Source organism: Rosa rugosa, chromosome 7 (assembly GCF_958449725.1).
Source record: "Rosa rugosa chromosome 7, drRosRugo1.1, whole genome shotgun sequence".
Classification (NCBI taxonomy): domain Eukaryota; kingdom Viridiplantae; phylum Streptophyta; class Magnoliopsida; order Rosales; family Rosaceae; genus Rosa; species Rosa rugosa.
In genome coordinates this window covers 29,173,991-29,197,598 of record NC_084826.1, presented here as the reverse complement: position 1 = coordinate 29,197,598, position 23,608 = coordinate 29,173,991, and the positions used below count along the sequence as shown (strand labels likewise).

The 23,608-nt window shown below is 39.4% G+C and overlaps 3 protein-coding genes across 5 annotated transcripts; 2 read left to right on the top strand and 1 right to left on the bottom strand.

The window, feature by feature from the left end:
* Positions 1-1,515: 1,515 nt before the first annotated feature.
* On the top strand, positions 1,516-2,687 carry LOC133721725 (small ribosomal subunit protein eS27y-like). Its single transcript, XM_062148416.1, has 4 exons — positions 1,516-1,663; positions 2,004-2,105; positions 2,194-2,222; positions 2,335-2,687. Exons 1-4 carry the CDS (start codon positions 1,661-1,663, stop codon positions 2,459-2,461), a joined length of 261 nt encoding a protein of 86 aa, XP_062004400.1. The 5' UTR covers positions 1,516-1,660; the 3' UTR covers positions 2,462-2,687.
* Positions 2,688-10,339: 7,652 nt separating this feature from the next.
* LOC133721331 (disease resistance protein Roq1-like) lies at positions 10,340-14,113 on the bottom strand. Of its 3 annotated transcripts, none has more exons than XM_062147911.1 (5): positions 13,584-14,113; positions 13,250-13,452; positions 12,187-12,600; positions 11,147-11,951; positions 10,340-10,581 (listed from the first exon to the last, which is right to left on the bottom strand). In XM_062147911.1, the coding sequence occupies exons 3-5, from the start codon at positions 12,384-12,386 to the stop codon at positions 10,453-10,455; spliced, it is 1,134 nt and encodes a 377-aa protein (XP_062003895.1). In that variant the 5' UTR covers positions 12,387-12,600; positions 13,250-13,452; positions 13,584-14,113; the 3' UTR covers positions 10,340-10,452. The 3 variants fall into 3 exon arrangements, with proteins under 3 accessions (XP_062003895.1, XP_062003894.1, XP_062003893.1); XM_062147910.1 differs by having other exon boundaries at positions 13,250-13,535; positions 14,029-14,113; XM_062147909.1 differs by lacking the exons at positions 13,250-13,452; positions 13,584-14,113 and having other exon boundaries at positions 12,187-13,098.
* Positions 14,114-14,199: 86 nt separating this feature from the next.
* Positions 14,200-19,113, top strand: LOC133721333 (uncharacterized). The gene is made up of 4 exons (XM_062147912.1): positions 14,200-14,534; positions 14,666-14,700; positions 16,332-16,432; positions 18,806-19,113. The coding sequence occupies exons 1-4, from the start codon at positions 14,230-14,232 to the stop codon at positions 18,896-18,898; spliced, it is 534 nt and encodes a 177-aa protein (XP_062003896.1). The 5' UTR covers positions 14,200-14,229; the 3' UTR covers positions 18,899-19,113.
* The last annotated feature ends 4,495 nt before the right edge of the window (positions 19,114-23,608 follow it).

Below are 23,608 nucleotides of genomic sequence, written 5' to 3'. Positions count from 1 at the left end.
AGTGATCAGTGGATTCCAACTGTTTCTCCTCATCAACTCTGTAAACCGGCTGCTTGTAATATTGAGCTAGTCTCTTCTTTGATTGATGCGGAAACCAAAAGTTGGAGGGTTGATGTTCTGCAACGTCTATTCTCTCAAGAAGTTGTTGATGCTATCTTGTGTGTTCTCTCAGTCATAGAAATATAAGCGATCGTTTGAGTTGGAAACTTGGGAAAAAGGGTAAGTTTTCTTCTAAAACTACCTACTATGTAGCTTGGGAGGTGGTGATGGGGGATGTCTTTGCTTCCACCTCTCTTGGTGATCCTTTTAGTATTCTCTGGAAGTCACTTTGGAAAGCTAAGATCCCTGGGAAGGTCTCTATATGTATATGGCGAGCTTGTCATAATGTGTTACCAACTAGGGAGAGTTTGAGTAAGAAGGGTTATACTGGTGATATGGGGTGCCTGCTTTGCCGTCACCAGTTTGAGAGTGTTGGACATTTGTTATGTGGGTGCCCTACTGCGCAGGAAATCCTTACTGCTCCTCCTTTTTCAATTCAGGTTCGTATTACTCATTCTTTTATTTTTAAGGAATGGTTACTTGAGCAAGCATCTACTCTTTCCTCTGAAAATTTTTCTAAGCTGTTGATGCTTTTATGGGGTCTTTGGAAGAATAGGAATGATAAATTGTGGAATGATAATGCTGAAAATGCTTCTACAATTGTTGCTTGTACTATGGCTTGGTATGAAGAGTTCCTTCAGGCTAATAGGGGTACGATTATGGTAACCGATAGGAGGACGAAAGCTAGAGTTCATTGGTCTCCTCCTATGAGTGGCTTATTGTGCATGAATGTTGATGGTGCTTATGTTTCTTCTCTACAACATGGAGGCATTGGCGGTGTTCTGCGTAATGAGAAGGGTGAGTTCATTGCAGGCTTTGCTTATAGAGTGCCTAATGTGTCATCTGCCTACCATGCTGAGTTGCTTGCTATTAAATCTGGGCTAGAGCTTATTCAGGCACTTGGTGTGTCTAATGTTGCTCTAATGAGTGATTGCTTAGAGGCTGTGAAGGCTGTGACTGCAGAGGATCAAGTTTTCTCTACTTTGGGAATCATTGTTGAAGAAATTAAAGAATTGCTAGGTGATTTGCTTTCTATAGGTGTTCATCATACTTATAGGACCGCTAATCATGTTGCTCATAGACTAGCAGGATTTGGTTTTGATTCTGACATTCATATGGAATGGTTTTCTCAAGCTCCAGAATGTGTTCTGGATGCCCTACAGTACGATTGTAATCGTATAATTCATTAATACAATTTCATCTTTACCTCAAAAAAAACAATGGCATAAAAAAAAAAAAAAGGTGAACAAAACAAGGTCGATTGTTAGAAATAAATTAAGGCTACTCTCACCCTCTTTCTTTAGTGACCTCAAATGAGGTTTGGTGCTATCTAAAAGTGAGATTACTAATGTACTGTTGAGTCCAACAAAATATAGAAATTAGAAGAAATTGACGAAAATATCCCCAATAGTAATCCAACGGCCAGCATCTTTCAGCAATTCGTTTATATACAACCTTAATCATAAACCCTAAAGCCTCTTGCACTCTCGCTGCTCCGTCTTCTCTAGAGGTTCCAGTTGTGGTCGCCGTTTGCTTCTTCGACCTTCATTCATCAATCAAGATGGTGAGTCTTACACATGAAAGTTTCTTTCTTTTTCATTTTCATTAGCAGAGGTAATAGCTATATAGTAACAATATGAATGTTTAAATTCCAAAGTAGGCAAGGGAAATTGAGTAGGCTTAACATGTTTAACTCTGATAAATTTTTCTGGGTCGGTTCAAAACTTGGTCTCTGGGGTTTTCTTTTTTAGTCAGATCCGACTAGGGTTTAGATATCCCCTAATTTGAAGTGAGCTATTAGCTCTGTGTTAGTGAAGTTAATAGTCTGAGAATCATCACAATAGTCAGTTTGATACAAGTGTTATTCTGTTTTTTAAGAGGTGTTTTATTGTGTCTGTGAACAGGTTCTTCAGAATGATATCGATTTGCTTCATCCACCAGCTGATCTGGAGAAGAGAAAGCACAAGCTCAAGCGGCTTGTGCAGACCCCAAACTCGTTCTTCATGGTATTTAAATCGGTTATCTGACGCATATGTTCCTGATTGTTCTATTTTTTCGGGTTGATCATCGATTAATTGTTTCATTATTGTACAGGATGTCAAATGCCAGGGATGTTTCAATATGTAAGTTAATCATATTTTTGTGCTCTTTTTTTATGATCCAATTGATGCTATATTGTCATAGTTTTGGAAACGTGAAACTGAATGCAATCTGCGTGGCAATCTGTGTGTGCAGAACTACTGTGTTCAGTCACTCGCAAACCGTTGTGGTGTGTGGGAACTGCCAGACAGTGTTGTGCCAGCCTACTGGTGGGCGTGCCAGGCTCACCGAGGGTTGCTCCTTCAGGAGGAAAGGGGACTGATTCTCCAGCTTAATACACTTTTCAGTCTTGTTCATTTATGTAGAAGAGTACTTTTGAGCCTTGATTCAATGATGAAAGAAAAGAAATGGGTGAATGTTATTGTGTTACTATCTAGAATTGGTTTTTAAATGACACTGCGTTTGGATTTACTTTAATCAAGTTAGCTGTTCAACATTATCAATGGTTGATTTCATCTCCAAATTTAGTTTGAAGTGACTTCTCTGCGCATTGTGGCTTGTTTTCTATTCTGGTTTGCTTTTGCTACAATGTGTGCTTTTATCTCTTCTGTCATGAACTCATGATCTATTTCTTCTTGATTTTGCTGATTATCTGGTGTCCTGGACAAGAAAGCACATCTTTATCTGGTGTCCTGGACAAGAAAGCACATCATATTCACTTTGTTGCTGCACCTGTTCTCAATTGGCCAGCATTTTGTTGTGAACTAATTTGCAAGAAACACCTTTCTGATGATGAACTTTCGAGTATGATTTGTGGTTGATTGTTGGTATCAGCATGGTTTAAAGGAACTCATAGAAGGTTAGTGAAGAGTAGGTCTCTATTTAAAAACATTGGGCATGGGTACAATTTTTGGTCCTTTGGGTCACCAAGACTCCACAATGTGGTCATTACAAATGTATGGGCCACGAAGTGGAAGATGCAAATAAAGTCTGAAAGTCGTCACTAATTGAATGCTAATAATCCTCCCTAGATCTTTAAGCAACCCAGTATCAGTTCTTTTACAATGGAAGCAGACCAGAATTCTGTTCATTAGCCCTGCCAATCGCATCAATTCACCGATTTTTGGACCCGCATCTCCACAATTTTAACTCTCCACAGATATTTAAAATTTTGGTCATTCTCTTCGTATAATTTATTGTATCAAAATCGGGTTAGTTGTGGGGTTCCAGTTGTGTGGAAACTTGCCACCCTAGTTCATATATTCTCAGATACAGGAAAAAAAAAAATAATTTAAAATAATAGAGTTTGAGTCACTATAAAGGAAATTTGGCAATCTTTGGAAGTGTGTCTTGTGGGAAGCAATTTGGCATATTACTGATTCCCATTACCTTAAACAGACTTCTGAAATAGTTGGTAACTTCCTGGATCGTTCAAACATTAGAACATATGATTTCATACCGACTAAGCTAAACTCCCTCAGCATGGTAGCTTCAAGTTAGTATTCTATCGAGATATATGGTGATGGCATAGTAAATTCAGACCCTCATAATTTCAGTTATGAACTTCCTCAACATAATGGTGCACACATTTTGCAGTGATTCAACATATGAGAACAAAATAAGTTTTTACTTAGATAATCTTACTGGTGTGTCATGACTCATGAATCATAGACATTCAAAGTGTTTTCCTGTGATGGTAGTCTCTGCAATCGATGAACTCACACGCTATGAATGTTGGCTCCTCTCTCTATATGTACAGCTTCTCTAGTTGAGGCATTGTTGTGTGATATGTGCTTGTACATTTATTATTTGTACTACGCTAATTATTGAGAAAACTCTGCTGCATAACTGCTCAGGTAGCTTCGCAGTATACATACGGAAAAGTCTATGCCACAGCCGTCATGGCATAGTTTAGACGTTTAGTTATTCTTTTCACGACTCAATTACTTCTACCACATTTTGAATCTTCAAGTAATATCTTTTTCCGTTTTTTGTGGACATTAATGTTTTACATAGCCATGAATAATATAATCCTGGTTGTCTTTTTCAGAAAACTTTTTATGCAAGTTAAGGAATTAAATTAACACCGGTTCCCGGAATCTGGGGACAGGGCTCTGCTACTGGTGGAAGATGGCTGCAGGAGGCGTTGAGGAAACCTTTGAACCGGACAGAGAGAGTTGCGTCACTTCCGGTGGTCGGTTTGGTGATTTTCCGGCCGGTTCTGGGGGTGGGGCCGCCGGTTCTGGACTCCTGGAGTTGAGAGCTTCAAGGTGGGCTGCGGAGGTTTCTGGGATTTGGAGGCTACGAATTTAGGGTTTCAGGGTTAGGGTTTCGTGCTGATAACGTGTTTTAGGGAATTAGAAATTGAGAGAAAATCGCTGTGTATTCTCATTGATAATAGGGGCCTCTTTATATAGGATTACAATGCATAGAATCTCAATCATACAAGGAAAGTAATCGTACATTGAATAGGAATCTAGATCCTTCTAATGTAACCCTATTACCACTAGGTCAAGTAACCTAGAGTTTGGGCTAAACACAAATTAGAGTTTACTTGAACATATTATAATTTTTAAAGGAAAAATGAGAAAATAATGTTTTCCTGCAATCCCAAAAATTGATCTTCAAACACCAGGGATATTCTCATATACCACCAGTCATCATCATCCTCATCTCATGCTGCACCAAAATTTGGAACCGAAGAGACGAAACTCATCTAGAATTTGAATAAATAAAAGAAGGTGTTGCGTATGAAAATCCAAAATCAAGAAGATGACTATGAATATAGCAACCACAAGGCATAAATTGGCTTTGTAAATCATAATCAAAAGGGATTATGATGAAAAATTGTGAGTTAGCTCTTACTAAGAGATTAAGATTATCTCCGCACTGTGATAGTCTTATTTTTGTCAGTGCTAGATTTTCATCATCCCAAAGAACATATCTTTGTCAACAAATACAAATCTATAGAGAAATTGATTTAGCCATTTGAATCCATTGGATTGGTTCTAGAAATTGAAAGAGAGAACAAAGAATTTACTTTTTTTTTTTTTAACAATAGAACAAAGAATTTACTGGGTGACTGCGACATATGGAGGATGAGGTTTTGGATTTTTTAGGGTTTATCAAGAAATGAGTTTGTGCGTTTGCTGGATTGATTAACTTCACCATATTTTTCTACTTACATTTTCTAATATCTTAGAGATGAATAAAATAATTTAAAAACATGATCTAAATAAGAAAATAAAAAATTACAGCTTGAATTGTTGGAGGTTCATTAGGGCTGATGTGGTCAATGCCATGTCATTTGGGATGACTCTTTTGTATAGAATTTTGGGATTTAAAGCATTTTCCTTTATGAAATTGAAGTAAATTCACAAGCTCCTCACTTTAGAGGAGCCGGATCCTTTTTGTTCTGACATCTGTGTTGAAAGGCAGTTGTGCTGATTCATATTATTTCCTGGCTAGTTGCCTTTTTTCCATTCATGGACCTCTTCTTTTAATAATTTTATTTCAGAGATTTTGATTCTTGGCTGTGGGAGGTACATTGAACCCGTAGATCCTGAAGTACGACGCTTCATCCGGTCTATTGGAATGAAGTTAGAAGCCATTGACTCGGTATATTTCGTCCTTGCTTCTATTTTCTTTATTTGACTTGATTTATTCCTATGGTTCATGATTGTTGTGGTCGCTTGATGTTTTGATTGATCTGATGAATATCTTAAGCAACATATATTTGTAAAAAGAATTTGATTGATCTGATGAATATCTTAAGCAACATATATTTGTAAAAAGAATTTGATGTTGCGCCTCATATTCGACCATGAGCACTTTGCAGTATCACAGATTATTATCTTAATTGGTCGAGGGATCTATAAACATCATGTCCATATTGGTCATTGTAAACAACCACAATACTTTTACACAAAATTTAACACACTCACACTCTTTCAATGTTCACAGCAGTTGATCAATAATAGATAATAAGAAGTTGGTAAGCGAATACTTCGGAGCTAGGTTCTCTCGTGCTATAGCGCCCTTGGTTTTCTGTAGTGCCGTCGGACGGCTATAGCGGGTGCTCCGATCACCCTGTTTTTTTCAACATGAACGTTTTAATTTGGAATTGTCAAGGAATCGTCAATAGACGAACTCGCCACGCTCTCAAGCTATTTATCCAGAAGCATCGAGTGAATCTGGTTTTTCTCAGTGAGACACATTGCACCAAGGACCAACATCAGTCACTTCTTCGCCCTGTTGGTCTCTCCCATATTGCTCACTTTGATCGTGTTGACCGTTCTAGGGGACTGGCCTTACTTTGGGATGATACCATCTCTGTTAGGGTTCGAGATGTGGACTGATTTTTTATTGATGCTTTCATCAAAGCCCCGAACGAGGTAGAATGGAGGTTTACGGGTTTTTATGGCCATCCTGAAACTGGCCAGCATCATATTTCTTGGGACTTGCTACTGTCTCTTGCTCGAAACCTGGGTGAGCGATGGGTTGTTGCGGGTGATTTTAATGAGATTTTGGAATTAGGTGAGAAATCCGGTGGTAGACTACGTAGTGTTGGTCAGATGCAGGCCTTCCGGCAGGCTTTGTCGGATTGTAATTTGAGTGACATGGGGGCGGCAGGCGGTCTCTATACATGGTGTGACTCTAACACAAAGGAAAGGCTTGATAGAGGTACTTGTACGCCGGCTTGGAGTTAGGAGTTTGGTTTCTCTAGGATAATCAATCTCCACCCCAGCAGGTCTGATCATACTCCTCTCTTGCTGGAAGTGCGTAAGGAATAACTGAGTCAGGAATTATGCCGGCGACAATTCCGGTTTGAAGAGATGTGGTGTGCTCATGAAGGTTTTTCGGCCAAAGTGGAGGAGGCTTGGGGTACCCCATTTGGGGGGGGGGGGGGGGGGGGCGCCGATGCTGCAGCTTTTCCGTAAACTTAAAGGGTTGGGGACTCAACTCTTGGATTGGAAGTTGTTTTTCGTAGTAGAAGGGAGGAAGTGGAAGTTTTGAGAGCGCAGTTAGATGCTCTTCTATAGAAACCCTTTGATCAGAATGACAATGCCTTTAAGCTCCAACTTTCACAACGACTGAATGCATTAATGTCTGTTGATGAGACGTATTGGAGGCAGCGTTCTAGAGCGATCTGGCTCAAGGATGGAGACCGGAACTCACGATTCTTTCATAAGAAAGCATCGAACAGGAGACAGAAGAATAGAATTAAGGGTCTCTTCGATGTTAATGGGGTTTGGCAAGAGTCCAAGGTCGGTATCGAAAGTGTTGTTTTGGAGTATTTTCAGAATATTTTTAGTTCCCAAACACTTGATGTGGAGGCTCAAAACTTGGTTCTCCAGACCATTGAACCCCGAATTTCTACCCAAATGAATGAGACGTTACTAGCTCCATATAGTTTGGAGGAAGTCCGTCTAGCTCTTTTTCAGATGCACCCGTCAAAGGCGCCGGGTCCTGATGGTCTTTCACCTTTCTTTTTCCAGAAATATTGGGACCTCGTTGGGCATGAGGTTAGTAATGTAGTAATTTCGATGTTAACTCATTTGGAGTTGCCTCCAGATTTGAATTATACTTATGTTGCTCTCATCCCTAAGGTTAGGGAGGTGGTGAATATGTCGCAGCTGCGACCCATTGCGTTATGTAATGTCATCTATAAAATTGCTTCAAAAGTTCTTGCTAATAGACTTAAGAGCTTCCTGCCAGCGATTATATCTCCTCAACAAAGTGCGTTTGTCCCCAATCGCCTGATTTTTGATACTCTGGTAGCTTCAGAGTTAGCTCATTATATATATGCATAAGTTGAGGCGGGGACAAGAGGGCTTTTTAGCCCTTAAACTGGACATTAGTAAAGCCTATGATCGGCTTGAGTGGGGTTTTTTTACAGAAAATTATGTTGAAGATGGGTTTTGCTGAGCAATGGGTGCAACTGATAATGTCTTGCTTATCTACAGTGCGTTATTCTTTTCTTATTAATGGCACTCCTCGGGGTTTTGTCACTCCACAACGTGGGTTGAGGCAAGGTGACCCATTGTCACCCTATCTTTTCCTGTTATGTGCCGAAGGTTTATCTACATTAATTACGCACTCGGTCTCGTCTGGTCATTGGCAGGGGTTGCGCATTTGTGAGGGGGCGCCAACTATTAGTCATCTTCTTTTTGCTGATGATAGCATGCTCTACTCTAGTGCTACGTCTCAGGATTGTACTTTGATTCGGAATTTATTAAATGTCTATGAACGCACTTCTGGACAACAAGTGAACCTGCAGAAGAGTAATGTGGTGTTCAGTGGGAGTGTTCTTCCACACAGGAGGGTCTCTATGGCACAGATTCTGGGAGTGCAAGTGGTGGATAAGCATGAAAAATACCTGGGTATTCCAACTCTTGTTGGCAGATCCAAGTCTGATACGTTTGCTTATATAAAAGATAATTTGTCCAAAAAATTGATTGGCTGGAGGTCTAAATTGCTTAGTGCAGCAGGAAGGGAGATTTTGATTAAGGTGGTGGCGTAGGCATTGCCGTTGTACACAATGAATTGTTACCTGCTTCCCCAAAACCTTATTCAGGAACTTCATCAGTTATGTGCCCAATTCTGGTGGGGGAGTACAGACGAGAAGAAGGGGATGCATTGGCGGGCATGGGATGATTTGTGTAAACCTAAAAGTGTGGGAGGCATGGGTTTTCGCCATCTATTTGCTTTCAACCTGGCTATGCTTGCCAAGCAAGGATGGAGATTAATCCAAAGTCCTGATTCTTTGATTGGTCAGTTGTTCAAAGCCCTTTATTTTCCACATAGCACTTTTTGGGAAGCTACATTGGGTACACAACCTTCATATGCTTGGAGAAGCATTTTGCATGGGAGAGACATACTTCGAGCGGGCATCCAACGTCATATTGGGAATGGTTTGTCTACTAACATATGGACAGACCCATGGTTGTGTGGGGAGGAACTGGGTGTTCATTTTTCTGACCGTGTTACATATGTAGCTGACGTTTTCTTGTCCCCAGGTGTGTGGAATTCTACTTTGCTTTCAGAACTGTTTCCTGCTCATATTGTTCAAAAGATCCTTGATATTCCGCTTAGCCCCCGGAATCATGCGGATAGATGGATTTGGGGTGGAGACAAAAAAGGCCGGTTCACAGTCAAATCTGCCTACCATGTGGCTCGGAACAGAGTTCTTGCTAATCATTCTTCTGCACTAAATCCAAGTGCTGCTCTATGGCACCAATTGTGGAAAGCATCTGTGCCTAATAGTCTGAAAATTTGTGCATGGAAAATAGCGGCTAATATTCTTCCTACTCGGAGTCGGCTAAGTGAACGTGGTATTGATCTTGATACCCAATGCCCACTCTGTGACGAAGAAGTTGAGACACCTATCCATGTGGTTCGTGATTGTCCTCATGCCGCTAGTTTGATTCAAGGTGCCAATTTACCTCTGGTTTCGGCCCCTATAAACGTTGCTGACTGGTTAGTTGCTGTCCATACTTTGCATTCTCAAAGCTTTGCCCCCTCCTTGATGGTCTTGTGGGCTACATGGAGAAATAGGAATGCCAAAGTTTGGGATGAAGATTTCAAGCAAGCCTCTGAGGTTGTACCCATGACGTTGGGATGGTGGGAGGATTACAAAGCAGCTCATGTTGTTACTCAGTCCGTTTCGGGGACTCGAGTCAGTCGGGTGACGTCAAAATGGACTAAGCCTCCAGCTGGTTATGTGAAGCTGAATGTTGATGCAGCTTTTGATCAGACCTCTAGGCGTACGGGGTTGGGAGGAGTGTTTCGTGATCATACTGGGCTGTTTTTGTATGGGTTTCAGCATTCGATCATGTCAGCAAACTCGGCCAAACATGCTGAGCTGTTGGCTCTGCTTCTTGGGGTGCACCTAGCCATTGAGCATCATCTAACCCCCCTGATAGTGGAAACCAATTGCCTGGATTTGGTGAAGGCTCTGTCGTCTTCTTCTTTAGACCATTCGGATTTGGGTTTTTTGTTAGCAGACCTACGGGATTTGCTACATGAAGCTTTGGATGCTCGAGTTTTTAAGGTAGGAAGACTAGCCAATGGAGTAGCTCATATCTTGGCGCAGGATGCTAAGACTGCCGATTCTCAGTTGGAATTTTTTTCAAATATGCCTTCATCTGTGGAGGCAACTTTAATCTATGATTGTAATGATGTTTCATCAATGAATTAGTGTTTCATTCCCCTAAAAAAAAAATGTTCACAGCAGTTTTATAAATACAATTTACCAAACAAATAGCTGATTTAATTAACAGCTGATTATTTTTACGGTTGCCATTTTTATAGCTAAGTTTTCTCACAGCAATAATACCAAACTGGGCCTAAAGCAGTTTTCCATTTATTGAGTATAGTAGAAAAGAGGAGACAGAAAGAGAAAATGAGAAATATCTTGGTTATCCATTGGCCACCACTGATCTGCAAATAAAACAAAGGCCATTAATTAGTTCATCTGATTGCACTGTTGTAAATTGTTTGCCTGTTAATGAGGGAAGTAGCAGCAAATTTAAATGACGTTGGCCCCATGACTTCGCAAATGGTCTTAAGCTCAAAAAATAGTTCATGTGGTTACAGAACTTATCAAACTAAAGATGTAAAGTTTAAGGAAAATGCAGGACCAGTTCCATGAACGAAGGTAAAATTAAGGTCGATTGAATTTGCTAAAGGTCGCTGAATTATGACAGGATGAGGATGAATGCAGAAGGCTGTGTTCTCACTCACTTTCAATGAAGTATATCTTTCTAACGCTGAATTTATTTGTCTTTCCCAGCCACATCATATAACTCTGTCTTTTTCTTTACCATGGACTAGATCATGAGCCCAAGCTTAGCATCAGACCCAAAACAAAAGTGTATTCAGCGGACAAATTAAACAGAAACCACGCCCTCTCCTCCTACAAGTTTAGCCTCTACTCAAAGATCATGCTGCAAGGATATTAACATTCTGCCATGGACTAATGATCATATAATTAAGAAATCTTTACCTTGACTTGAATATTTTGGATTCCGCCATCATGAGCAGGATTGCGTTTCTGTAATGTTTTTTGCCATAGATCTACACTTTTTCTAGACAGGCATGCTGCCAAAACATGAAGTGCTAATGGCAGCCCTCCGGATAATTGTACCGCAAGTCTTGATATCTCCTGGAAACCTTCAAAAGGATGGGCTTCTCCAAAGGCACGCAAGCAAAAAAGCTCAAGTGATTCATGCTCATCAAATTTTTCAACCTCAAATACTGCATGAGGAATTTCTTGATTTTTCAGCAAATGTTTATCTTTAGTTGTAATGATAAGTTTACTTCCTGGACAGTACCATCTGCGTTTTCCAAGAATTTCATTGAATTGGTTAGAGTGGGACACATCATCAAAAACAATAAGAACTCTTTTGCAACACACAGCGTGTTTGATCTTGCTTCTTCCTTCATTTGGGCTGCTAATGTCTATGGCTTCTGTCTCTTCACCCCTTTGGATATCTGAAAGAAGTTTTTTTTGGAGGTCAAGAACACCATCGTCTTCTTCTAAAGTTCCTCCTATATCTTCAAGAAAGCTGCTACCTTGAAATCTGTAAAAGTTTAGGTTATAAGCAACTCGGGCAACTGTGGTCTTTCCAATTCCACCAATGCCACATATCACAGCCACATCAACATCATTTGATCCATCTTTCAGCCATCTATTCAGCTTTTGCACACGGTAGGGCATTCCAACAATATTGGAACAACCTTTAAATAACGAGTCATTCAGCATTTTCAGAGTTTCATGAACAATATGTTGGATGAACTGTGACTCATACCTGAAAAATAGAGATATTAAAACTGTAATATGATGCACCAACTGCTGAAATTAATAATAGTCCTCACACGAATAGCGATTGTCTTATAATAAGATGTATGCCTGATTGGAAATAAACAAATAAAGCTTCACTACCAAGATTCAGATAAGCTTCATTACAAAGATTAGATTCACTGATGAAGGATGCTTGAAAGAAAAAGCTAATTTGACAAGAGAGTTAGAATGAAATTACTCACTGATCTCCTAAAACCATCCCTCCCATGTCTGCAACATCGCCGAGTGCTCTTCGCCACTCCTCCACCTTATCCATTTTTTGCTCGAGTACATGTTTGGCAAATGCTTTTGCAAAACTCCCACTCTGATTCCTCACATCCTTTGGATCCACATCATAGAAAACTGGCAAAACCTGGTGTCCATAAGCTCTGTGATGTTGCATGATCCTTGCAAGTTCGTTCAGGCACCATCTTGAGGAAGCATAGCTCTTGGAGAAGACAATTATGGACACCGGTGACTCAAGTATTGCCTTTTGCAGCTCTTGTGCGATATTTGCTCCCCTCCTGATCTCGTCATCATCTCTAAATGTGTGTATTCCAGTGGATTTCAAGGCAGTGTACAGGTGATCAGCAAAGGCCTTGCGCGTATCTTCCCCTCTGAAACTCAAGAAAGCATGATACCGGTAAGAAGAGGAGGAAGAAGCAGCCATTAAGATAAACACTCTTAGAATATGCAATCAATGGTGAAGAAATTTTATATGATGCAGTTTGTACTAAAAAAATACAGGATATTGAGTATTATATGCAAATGAATGGAGACATAATGATCTAAGTCAATAAGCAAATAAATGAGAAGTGGAGAGGAAATTTCCTCTACACTTCTACTAAAATGTCCCTGAATCCACATGACACCTGTAAGAAGAGGAGGAAGAAGCAGCCATTAAGATAAACACTCTTACAGTATGCAATCAATGGTGAAGAAATTTTATATGATGCAGTTTGTACTAAAAAAAAATACAGAATATTGAGTATTATATGCAAATGGATGGAGACATAATGATCCAAGTAAATACACAAAGAAATGAGAAGTGGAGAGGAAATTTCCTCTACACTTCTACTACAATGTCCCTGAACCCACAGGCTTATATTCATAGTCCTAATTGATGTAGACAGACAGGTCGCCCCTAACTGATCTGGTAGGCATGTTTCCTCTGTTGACATACAAGTATATGCATTAAGAGCTTACATATTACTGCACAATCACAAGGAAAAGACTCTGGAGTAGAAAGGGATAAAGAATACTTACATTCCATCACTTTGAAGAAGAAACACAAAAGTGGTCTTTGTGACTCATAAATGAGGAGATGTACGTCGTTTGGCCTAGTTGTCTTCTTGTGAGAGATGTAAAAAATTGAGCTTTGGCAAAGTGGAAGCAGAACCAGGAGGAAGGCTTTGTTGGCTAGAAAGCAATCCATGCCAGAAGACTCTTTCTGGGGCATTTGATGTTCTCTGTATGCATAATCCCACTCCACTATTTATTCTACCACATCTTTAATAATGGTGCAAATCAAGGTCCTCCTCTTTTAGGTTTGCTACAAAAATATAAACATATAACCAGAAAACACCTAAGAAAAACTTACGACATAGTATGATGGGTGTCCGGGAAACTTAATCAGTTTCAGGAATACGGAACAACCAGAACCTGGACCAGGGTCTAAATTACTAGTCTGCATGTGATGGGAATCGAATTCTGTTATCAAAACTAGTATATATTAAAGCGTTTTGCTTGGTATTCAAGGGAAAATAAGTAGATCACTCCCTGACGATCACTAGCTGCAACGATAGTTGCATCATTGGAAATAATTCGATCATGAAGACAACAAACTTGATTAAACAATGATTATCCTATAACATGCCAATATGATACAATTCGTATGCAAAAACTATTCCCACAAAAATATTACTTCAACACCAAACTTTGTACAGCAATTTCAGACTTCTACTACAAACTGAAACATGATTGAAAACCCTTTTCATTCTGGGTGTAAAATAGAAAGCCCCACGAAGAAAAAAAAAGGTACCAACCGGCCTCGCGGGTCCGCCGCTCTGCTGACGCCGGTGGGGGTTCAAATGGCCGGTTTTTGGTGTTTTGGAAGTTGAGGGTATATAAGTCTTTTCCGGATCAAATGGTCTTCCTGGCTGAAGAATATAAGTGGTATTTATGTCTTTTCACGCTGAAATATTATATATATGGGTGTTGTGAGAGAGAGAGAGAGAGAGAGGGAAATGGGGTTGAGAGGAGGAGGAGGAGCGGTGGCGGGGGCATTACCGAACCTGATTCGGAGCCTCCGAAAGGAAGCCCACCCGAAGACCCGAGCCCAACAATCACTACCGTCTCTCAGGCGGGCCTTCTCCCTGTACGATCAGATCAATCTGATCGACAACGTTCCGGATGACCAGCTTCGATTCCAGGGCTACACCGACACAGGTTTCAAAGTGAATGGGGTCGACTACGAAGGCAGCTTGCTTTGTATTGGCAATATGCTCATGTCTTGGGCTCCCAAAAAATTCTCCGATATCACTCCTGACAGGTCTTTTCTCTCTATTTCATGTTGTCCAACTTTCTAATTTGCTTAGGAAAAAAAAAATGAGTTTGGTTTTTGCCAATTTTGTTCTGAATTGTCATCTTTTTTTTTTTTTTTTTTTTTGTGGTGTGATGCAGCTTATCAATGTTCCAACTTATGCGGCCTATACCAGGTAAATATCAAATTTTGTAGTCCTCTTGTTTTGTTTCGCTCCTTTTATTTCACATGTACCTTTTTTCCATTATTTACTTTAGTATCTTGAATACACCCTTGTACAAACTTTGAATGGGAAGATTTTTTCGGTATAAGAAGCATTGATGTGTTATTATGTCGGCGTGTCCTTTGTACAAAATAAGGGCATCCAGCTGAGCAATCTATGTAGGGAACATTTGATTGATTTTTAGATGGTACAAACTCATCTAGAAGATATGATGCCAAGATATGACTGAGAACAGCAATTTGCGGTTTGAATTTATGAGGAAAAATCAGCATGCTCAATTGTTTGAGTACTGTTTCTTAGCTCTGTTTCAGTTCTAAGTAGACGTACCTGCTTAAACGAAATTGTGGATGAAGATGCATCTTAATCTTTTCGTTATATGTTTCACTTCTTTGAGATTGTATTGTATGGCATTTGTTAAAACTATTTTAAGTCCTATTGTCTGTACCCATTTTGACCCTCATTTGATCTTGACAATGATGTTCATTTCCTCGAGTCCCTAATCTAAGTAATGCTGGTTTTGGTTTTAACTTACTTCTTTGGTAGGAGATTGTGAGAAAAGCCTGTCTTGTAGAATGAGGATTCTGATTTAAGTGAGAGACGAGAGTAGGACACCTCAAAGTTTCTGCTGTTAGAAATATAGTTAGTGTTGGTGATGAAACTAGGGCATTAAAATGAGAAACATTAAAAACGTAAATAATTTTAGCATAGTTAACATATGGGATCGCAGAGCGACAATACTAATGTTGTCATAAAAGCTGAGATTCTCTCTCTCTCTCTCTCTCTCTCTCTCTCTCTCTCTCTCTCTCCTCTCCCTCCCTCTCTCTCAAGGATTTTGACCTCTGTTAATTGCGTCCTCCCTCTTTTGATTCTCACAATGGATGTCAAACTGATCAAGTCCCTCTTTGATTTTGACTATGGGTGTCCATTTGATCAAGTTTCTTTTCTGTCGATAATTTGATTCAGTACTGGATTTAGTTGAACTTTTTGCATTGGTAGGCAATTGTAAGAAAATTCTGCTTCATGAAAGAGAATTTGAATATGAATTTGAATTTGAGGGAAATAAGAGGGGATGCCTAACTGTTTTGGCTTTTAGAATATTGTTGGTGTGGGTGATGAACCTAGGGAAATCAAAATGAGTAGTTGAAAGGAAAACACTGTTAGGGAGTTGAAGATTTAAATAGAAACATAAACATAATGGATGGTGGATGTAGTATTTTGGGGTTACTTTCGGCTGATTTGCTGAATAAGCAGCATCTCTCTCTCTCTCTCTGCCTCCCACCTCAGCCTCCATGTTGGAGTTCAGGTTGTATAGCTTGTCATCTGTGAAGAAAATGTCATATCTGCTGGAAGTTTGTTGACCCATATAGTTACTGACGGCATCTATGTTACACATCTTCTGATTCTTGTCATAATACTACAAATAATGTGACTTGTGTTACCCTTTATTCTAACTATTCTTAATTTTTTTTATTGTTTTTGTTCCGACATCTGTGTTGAAAGGCAATTGTGCTGATTCATATTATTTCCTGGCCAGTTGCTTTTTTTCTATTCATGGACCTCTTCTTTTAATAAATTTATTTCAGAGATTTTGATTCTTGGCTGTGGGAGATACATTGAACCCGTAGATCCTGAAGTACGACGCTTCATCCGGTCTACTGGAATGAAGTTAGAAGCCGTTGACTCGGTATATTTCATCCTTGCTTCTATTTTCTTTATTTGACTTGTTTTATTCTTATGGTTCATGATTGTTGTGGTCGCTTGATGTTTTGATTGATCTGATGAATATCTTAAGCAACATATATTTGTAAAAAGAATTTGATGTTGCAATATTATTTGGATTCAAATATTAGGAGACCTAAACCCTTCTGGCTATATTTTCTGCTACTCCACTCGTTTCATAAAGTATTGTTAAACCTGGCAGAACAGCTACCCAATATTCAGGTTCTAGTATATTATAAAAACTAGGAAGCAATAGGAAAGTGGAGGATATCAGGTATTTGTATAATGCCATTTCTAGGTCCAATATTCAATCCCAAAAACCTTGATGTCCCAACAGATTATTCTTTGAGTATAAGTATACTTTCTGCATCAATAAATTCTTGCCTTAGGCACATATAGCTGAGAGATGTTTGGATGGCCAATGCACATCCCAAGTTACAGGTGTTAGAGTATAGCTCACTGAGGGATGTAGACATGTGATATCAATCACAGGAGACGGCCTTTTTGGTGTCTCTCCCCCCATTGGTGCGTGATGTTTAAATAGGATTCTGATTCAGATTACCTGCTGCTCCATCGTCTGTTTCCTCCTTGTGGAAAAAGATTATTAGGGAGTCCCAATTAGCTAGAAAACCAGATTTGTGTTGCCGTATTGAGTAAAAGGTATAAGTCTCTTTGGTGGAAAAAAGAAAAAGAAAAAAAGAGGGTTGTGGTGCTAAGGTAGGTATTGTGTGTTGGAAATCTTTTGGGTGGTGTAGATGGAGAGGAATTGGAAGATTTTTGAGGGAGGAAGGGATGAAGAGGTGGATTTTTTGTAGGAGCAAGTTTGGTTTTAAACCTTCCTTTGGACGTCGGTATCTGCTAAGTTTAGGGATTATTCTTTTCATGCTCTCTCTTTTGATTGGAATGTTGAAGTGGTTCAGTTTCTATCTGATTGTTCTTGTTCCTCCTATTGTATTGTTTCTCTTGTTCTTTTTAATTCAAGTTTGCTTATAAAACAAAAAATGGGTATAGCTGAGAGATGGTTGCAGGATATGAAAGTTAAAAGGGTTCTATAGTAAAGTTCCAATACAAGAAAAAAGAGTATGATAAGGAAAAACCCTAATCATTGTTTAGTTGTTACATACGCGGAAAAATTCTGACACTAATTTATAAGAACAACCTCTTTGAAATCTTTGGTGGTGGTTTCACTTGTGTATTACATGGACTCAAAAAATCCTGGCCACAATGACAGGATTATAGCTTTACACTGGTCAATATTCCAACCAATTTTGACCAGAATATTGAGGGAGAGAGAGATTTTTAAGAAATATTAAAAATGCTACAGCTAAGGTTTCCTGTAGACAGGTGTGGGATCTTTAAGTCAATAGTGTAAAGCTAGGTTTTCCAGTCTGTAATCTGGAGGATAATTACATGTATAAGATCTTACTGTTCATTAATTCTAATTGTGCGTCTCTTCTGAGGACCCTGCATCAGGCAAGTCGGGGATGATTTTTTAAGTGTACTGGCTTATTGGGTAGAAAGGGCTACATATGCTCACCGACTTGAGTAAGTTGAAGTTCTCAGCTCCGTTTGATAATGTTAAAAGAGGCAAGGTTTCCCTCTTCAATCTATTGATATATTGTGAACCAGAGGTTAAACTCACAAGAATTAGTAGCATCTCACCTTGTACAATCAAAGTTGATGGGGGGATTTGATCCTTAATGTGTTTGCTTTATTATTCAACCTAATTACCATCTTAACAAGGTTTATAAAATCATTTCTTTTCCCAGTTTCAAGTTTCCTTTCCCAGTATTGCATTTTGCACCGGACCACCAATATCAGTGATAGGAACTTATGAATTAGCTCTAGCTCTGAAGGTGTATTTTGCTTTACCCGTATAGGTTGAGCAACTAGAAATTATGAAAATATTTGGATATCTTGTGTTTAGTGAATAATTAAGATACAAGAATTACGTCAAATTTGGTTTATTTTATGTTGCTTTTAATATCTATAGAGCTTCTAGAGGGACTTAGGTTGAAAATTATAAATAGGAAATATCCCAACTAGGCAGTTTTCCATGTGGCCAAACGTGCCATCTCTCTTCAGTTTATTTACCTCTCTAACTTGAATTACAACCTCAGATTCCTGGCCTGTTTTAGTTTATATTGGTAAATTATTATCTGCATTCCTTCTATTTAAGCCTCTTGTTTGCGTGTTTTGTTCCTGTACTTCTGAACTTCTAATTACTGGAGAACCCTTAAAAATATATATATGGCAATTGGTGTTCCTGTTGAAATTTATGGAAAAATCCGTTGTTTTGTACTGCTGAGTTTGTAATATTCTCTTATTTTTGTTTCAGAGAAACGCCATATCAACTTACAACATACTGAATGAGGAAGGTAGGATCGTGGCTGCTGCACTTTTACCTTATGGATGCGGAGTTTCTTCATGATGCATTGACTGGGTGCAAGATGCTTGCTTTTATGTTGTAACAATCATTCTGCATGATTACTAGGTACATTCAACCTCAAGTAAAATAATCACGTTCATCATGTAACTAGTGACTTCAGAGGCACGACACACCAATTTTCTTTATGTAAGGTGGTCTGTCATTGGTGTATGCCTTTTGAATTAGTGCATTTCTATAGATTAAGCTCATCTTTTTCATAGTCCTTGTGGTTATATAATTACCTTACTGCTCACAATTTCCCTTCCTCACTATTGTCCACGTAAGGCCAAGCCAAATCCCATATGAGCAGATCCTTCAAATAAGTTTGATGCATGCTCCTTCATTTTATGAAATAACTTGCTCACAAGGTTTTGTAAACTTAGGAATTGATGTGGGTAAAGAGCAGTCAAATTCCACCCTCAGAGGGTGGAGGGTGGTGGAATGGGACTGTTGAATACAAAGTCATTTTACAGTTCCAAACTTATTCAGTTTGCGACTTTCGATGTTTTAGTTCAGATACCAAAGTTTCCATGTTTAGATGCGGTTTAGAAACAATTGATGGCTTAGATGGTGTATAAGAAGGTTTAAAACCAATTGATCGCAACGTTACGACCTATAAAAGAATATAGGAGGAGAAAAATTGCAGGATGACATTTTCAGATTCCTTAAAAATAGTACAAGGATCCAGTTCTTGAAGAAAGCTATTCTTCTTCTTTCTGTAGTCTATTCCTCGAGAGATAAGTTGTAGTTAGGAGCAGCAATTTCTCAGAAGTTTCTCTTCCAGGTTACGACTACATGTGGATGACTCGACTTTAGTTTGGATAAAATGCTCACCAGTAACAGCATTTAGCAGCAATTTCTCAGAAGTTTCTCTTCCAGGTTACGACTACATGTGGATGACTCGACTTTAGTTTGGATAAAATGCTCACCAGTAACAGCTCATTTAGTTGCGTCCTATGCTGATAGGTGATGATCTTAACTTTTCGCTTCGAAGCTTGTAGCTCTATTGGTTAAGAATATTCATCTCAGGTTTCTCACTCTCGTTTCTATAGCCTATTAGTCACGGCTTGTTCTCTTTCAAATACTCTCACCTCCCGGCTTCCGTTGACGTCAATATAACACGATACTTCTTACATTTGTACATAGTTGTACCGAAAAAAATTTTTGGGCTTCACCAAAAAAAAAACACTTGAATATATAGCCCACTCCATTTTCGAATCCTAAATCCGCCGCTGCTCAAAATGACACACTTCCAGTTGTCTTACGTCTACTCTGCCACTCCAATGTCCCAGAAACTACCACCTTTTATGCATTCATTCATTCATGGAAATCATGGATCTTTCAACCTCCTGGTATTTAACAATAACTTTGATCGGTGTGTGCTTTTTACAGCCAAAAGGACCAACCCTTGATCTACAGCAACCAACCGACTCTCTTTTATTCTGTCTAAAAATTCTTGCACCGCCTCCCCCCCCCCATACTTCCGTAAGTCAGTCTTCCAACTCTTATTCATTACTTGCTTTCGTTCTTCTGCAAATCTCCACCCTAGATCGTTTTAGGAGACCCGGCCGGAACTCCTCCATCCGACCATCTCCCGGCGACGCACCATCGGCGTTCGACTTCTCTTCTCAGCGCCGACACGCCTGTGGGGGTGGATCGTCCATGCACGGACCGTGGGTTGTCTGAGGTATGAAACGTAATCCTCTTGTCGAGTTCCACATCTGGGTATAATTAGTTTTTGGAATTGATCGATTTTTAATGATTTGCGATTCTGGAGTTTCTGGGCTTGTTTTCGACGTTGGTTCTCGTCCTAGAATTAAGAAGTGATGCTCTGGTCTTTGCTGCACTTCGGACTGAAGGAGAGAATTGGGATGTGCTCTGCTTTGCTCCGAGCACCGTGGCTGCAAGTTCATGCTTGCTAACGCAATCTGTTAGCTCAGATTGAGCTACTCTGATTGTCGAAGGTATATTCAAAACTTCAAATCGAAGATTTGTTCTTTTGGGTAGTCCTCGTAAAAATTGGGTGTACTGCCTGTTTTGGTTATGGTAAAAATTTCGATTATGGTTTGTGTTGGTGTTGTTAGAATGGGGATTTGGGAATTGAATGAAGTTGTGATTTTTGGACCAAGTACATACTGGGATGTTAGCTGGGATTGAATTATGGATTCCTAGATGGAAACATTGAGTAATGGGTTCCCTTAGCAAATTGTGGGGTCGGCCTAATGTGAAAGTGAAACTAATGATTTCGGTTAGTAAACCTGTTGTGGAAAATGTGATTAGTGGAAGGTTGTTTAAATCAAAATTGGGTGTCCATAGTAATTCAAAGGAAATACTATGCGATGGGATTACTAAGGAAAATTGATTGTTAATGGAAATTGGTCGTTATTCCAATTTCAAGTAAATTGTTCGCTAATTGGGATACTTATCGAACTTGTTCCGATTGGTCAAACATTGGTCAACTTGGTCAATTCTGGTCAAATCAAGAGAAGTTGGTTGAACGATTAGATAATCGTCGAGACTTTAAATAATTGTTTAACGGATTATTAACGCTTATTATGTCAGAAACTAGGACTCTAGTTATCTGAGGAACGGAAGGTTCGTGAATCTCGGACAACGTGAATTAAGCGACTTCGAAATTCAGGTAGGGGATTAGTGGCCTTTTCTCAGTCAGTAGCGTTGTTGTTTTATGTAAAGTGATGCATGATGCATGTTAAATTGCATGGTGTAGTTATGTTTAAATGCAATGCATACTAACCACTTTGTGAGAGATAACGTTGATGGTTTGAGAGCGAAGGGTGACACTGACTTCCTTGGGTTCGATCCCCAAAACCTCCGGATGGTTAGCTACACCGGTCGGACGGTGTGCGATCGTAATAACGACCCGAATCCGTGTGTGTAGCTAGGTTGCAGACACTCTCGCTACTCTTACCTGGTTATGAATTGATTTGAGGTAAGGTCGTGTAGTTGATCTATGGGACCGACCATCAGGTATTGTTTTGGGCCCGTATTCATTTGAAGTTCATGCATCAGATTTTATATCATAAAATAATTTAAGTTTGTCGTTCTTAAAGAAATTGTATTTACATTTGTTTTTATACTAGCGCCACAAAAGTTTATTTAAAAAACCTAGCCGGGGTGAAACCCCTAATGAGCAGCGAGGACAAAAGCTCACCCTTACAATAGTGTGGATGCAGGTACTGTGCACTGGTGACGGGATTGACGGACGGAGCGGGTGTGCGGAGTCAACTTTGGTAAATGGTTGTAAAAGAAACAGGTTCTAAAGTTTAATTCAATTTCTTGATTATTTAATGTTATCTCGGAAGTCGTTGGTGATCATTCATATCAAATCAAATATTTGGAAAAGTCAATTATTTCTTGTTGAGTCGATTATTACTTGACCTCAATCTGGTTGACTCAAAGCTTTGGACGAACAAATTTTTGAAATAAGAGTTTTAGTGTTTTCACCTCAAAATTATTTTGAACGTTTTCGCTGTGCGTTTTACGGAAAAGTATTTATAAAAATGCCTTGCAGGCTTCTAGAATGTAAATTGAACCTTTGGTTTATGTTTCAAGACCTCGCGGTACTGTGACGTGCTCAAACTAGTGAGGTGCAGTTTGGGGCATTACAACATGTCTAGGATTCTGTAGCTATGAATAATCATTGACTATTCCTTGTTAGAAAGTTTAGTTGAGAGTTCTAGAGTAACAAAATATCTAAGCATATTATATATGTTATTAGGTTCTAAAGTTAATTGAGACGCATCGTACTCAAGATTTCTTGTGGTGTCTCATTTTTCAAATTCTTAATGATTTATTTGTATTAAATCTAGAGTTGCGTCAACCTAAGTTGCATTTTAAAAAATAGGTTAGGTGTAGAGCGTCTCTCACTTATATAGCATGTAAGTATGGAAAAACAAAAGGTTAACTCAGGCGTTGGAGTAACTTGAGCATCTTCATCCATAGATAAATAAGACTAGTTAAACATGATTTGCATACTTGATTGATTGGTGGTGGATACGTTCTCTGACTTTTGTTTCTCTATTAATTCTCTTTGAGAAACTTACTTATTGTTATTTACTTTTATTTGTTTTCACAACATCAAATCAACTCTTTTTAATTGGAAAGTTTAGCAAGTAGTTCCACAAGTCCTTTGCGGGATACCTTTCTTCCCTATCTACAATTGAAAATTTTATATCGAAAGTAGGAAAATTAATTGGCATATATAGAAATATCTGATCATTCTACACATCGGCCACGGTGGTGCTTGGAGATTTTGATGGTGTTGGTGGCGTTCAACAGGTCCAGCTTGGTCACTTGCCGGTGGGTGGGGGGACGAGGGGAGGGGGGAGGTGGGGTGCGAAGGCCGGGGGAGGGGGGAGGTGGTGAGGGTGAGGCGGCGGCGCGTGGGAGAGAACCTGGGGCGGCGGTTGCTGCTGTAAGTGGGGGTGGTAGGGGAATTGCTGCTGTACATGGTGTCACCCCGATCTTTATGAGATCATATTGGGCTCATAAAATTGGGGATGCTTTGGGCAAGTGTTTGCAGGTGGATCATCGCCACCTTGATCAACATGAGGTGGTGGACTTGGGGTTGCCATTCTGCCATAGGAAGATTTATAATTTCTCTGATTCTTTTTCTACGATGTTAGAGTTTGAGTATTTCAATGTGCAAGGTTTATGTGAGATTTGTGGGAGGTTGGAGTGACAAGACCCACC

Coding starts and splice junctions, on each gene's coding strand:
- LOC133721331 (XM_062147909.1), bottom strand. CDS start 12,653: ATGGCTGCTTCTTCCTCCTCTTCTTACCGGTATCATGCTTTCTTGAGT. Junction 11,952..12,186: donor GGGATGGTTTTAGGAGATCA/GTGAGTAATTTC, acceptor TCTATTTTTCAG/GTATGAGTCACAGTTCATCC. Junction 10,582..11,146: donor TCCAAAATATTCAAGTCAAG/GTAAAGATTTCT, acceptor TTTTATTTGCAG/ATCAGTGGTGGCCAATGGAT.
- LOC133721725 (XM_062148416.1), top strand. Junction 2,106..2,193: donor CCCCAAACTCGTTCTTCATG/GTATTTAAATCG, acceptor ATTATTGTACAG/GATGTCAAATGCCAGGGATG. Junction 2,223..2,334: donor TGCCAGGGATGTTTCAATAT/GTAAGTTAATCA, acceptor CTGTGTGTGCAG/AACTACTGTGTTCAGTCACT.
- LOC133721333 (XM_062147912.1), top strand. CDS start 14,230: ATGGGGTTGAGAGGAGGAGGAGGAGCGGTGGCGGGGGCATTACCGAAC. Junction 14,701..16,331: donor ACTTATGCGGCCTATACCAG/GTAAATATCAAA, acceptor AATTTATTTCAG/AGATTTTGATTCTTGGCTGT. Junction 16,433..18,805: donor AGTTAGAAGCCGTTGACTCG/GTATATTTCATC, acceptor TTTTTGTTTCAG/AGAAACGCCATATCAACTTA.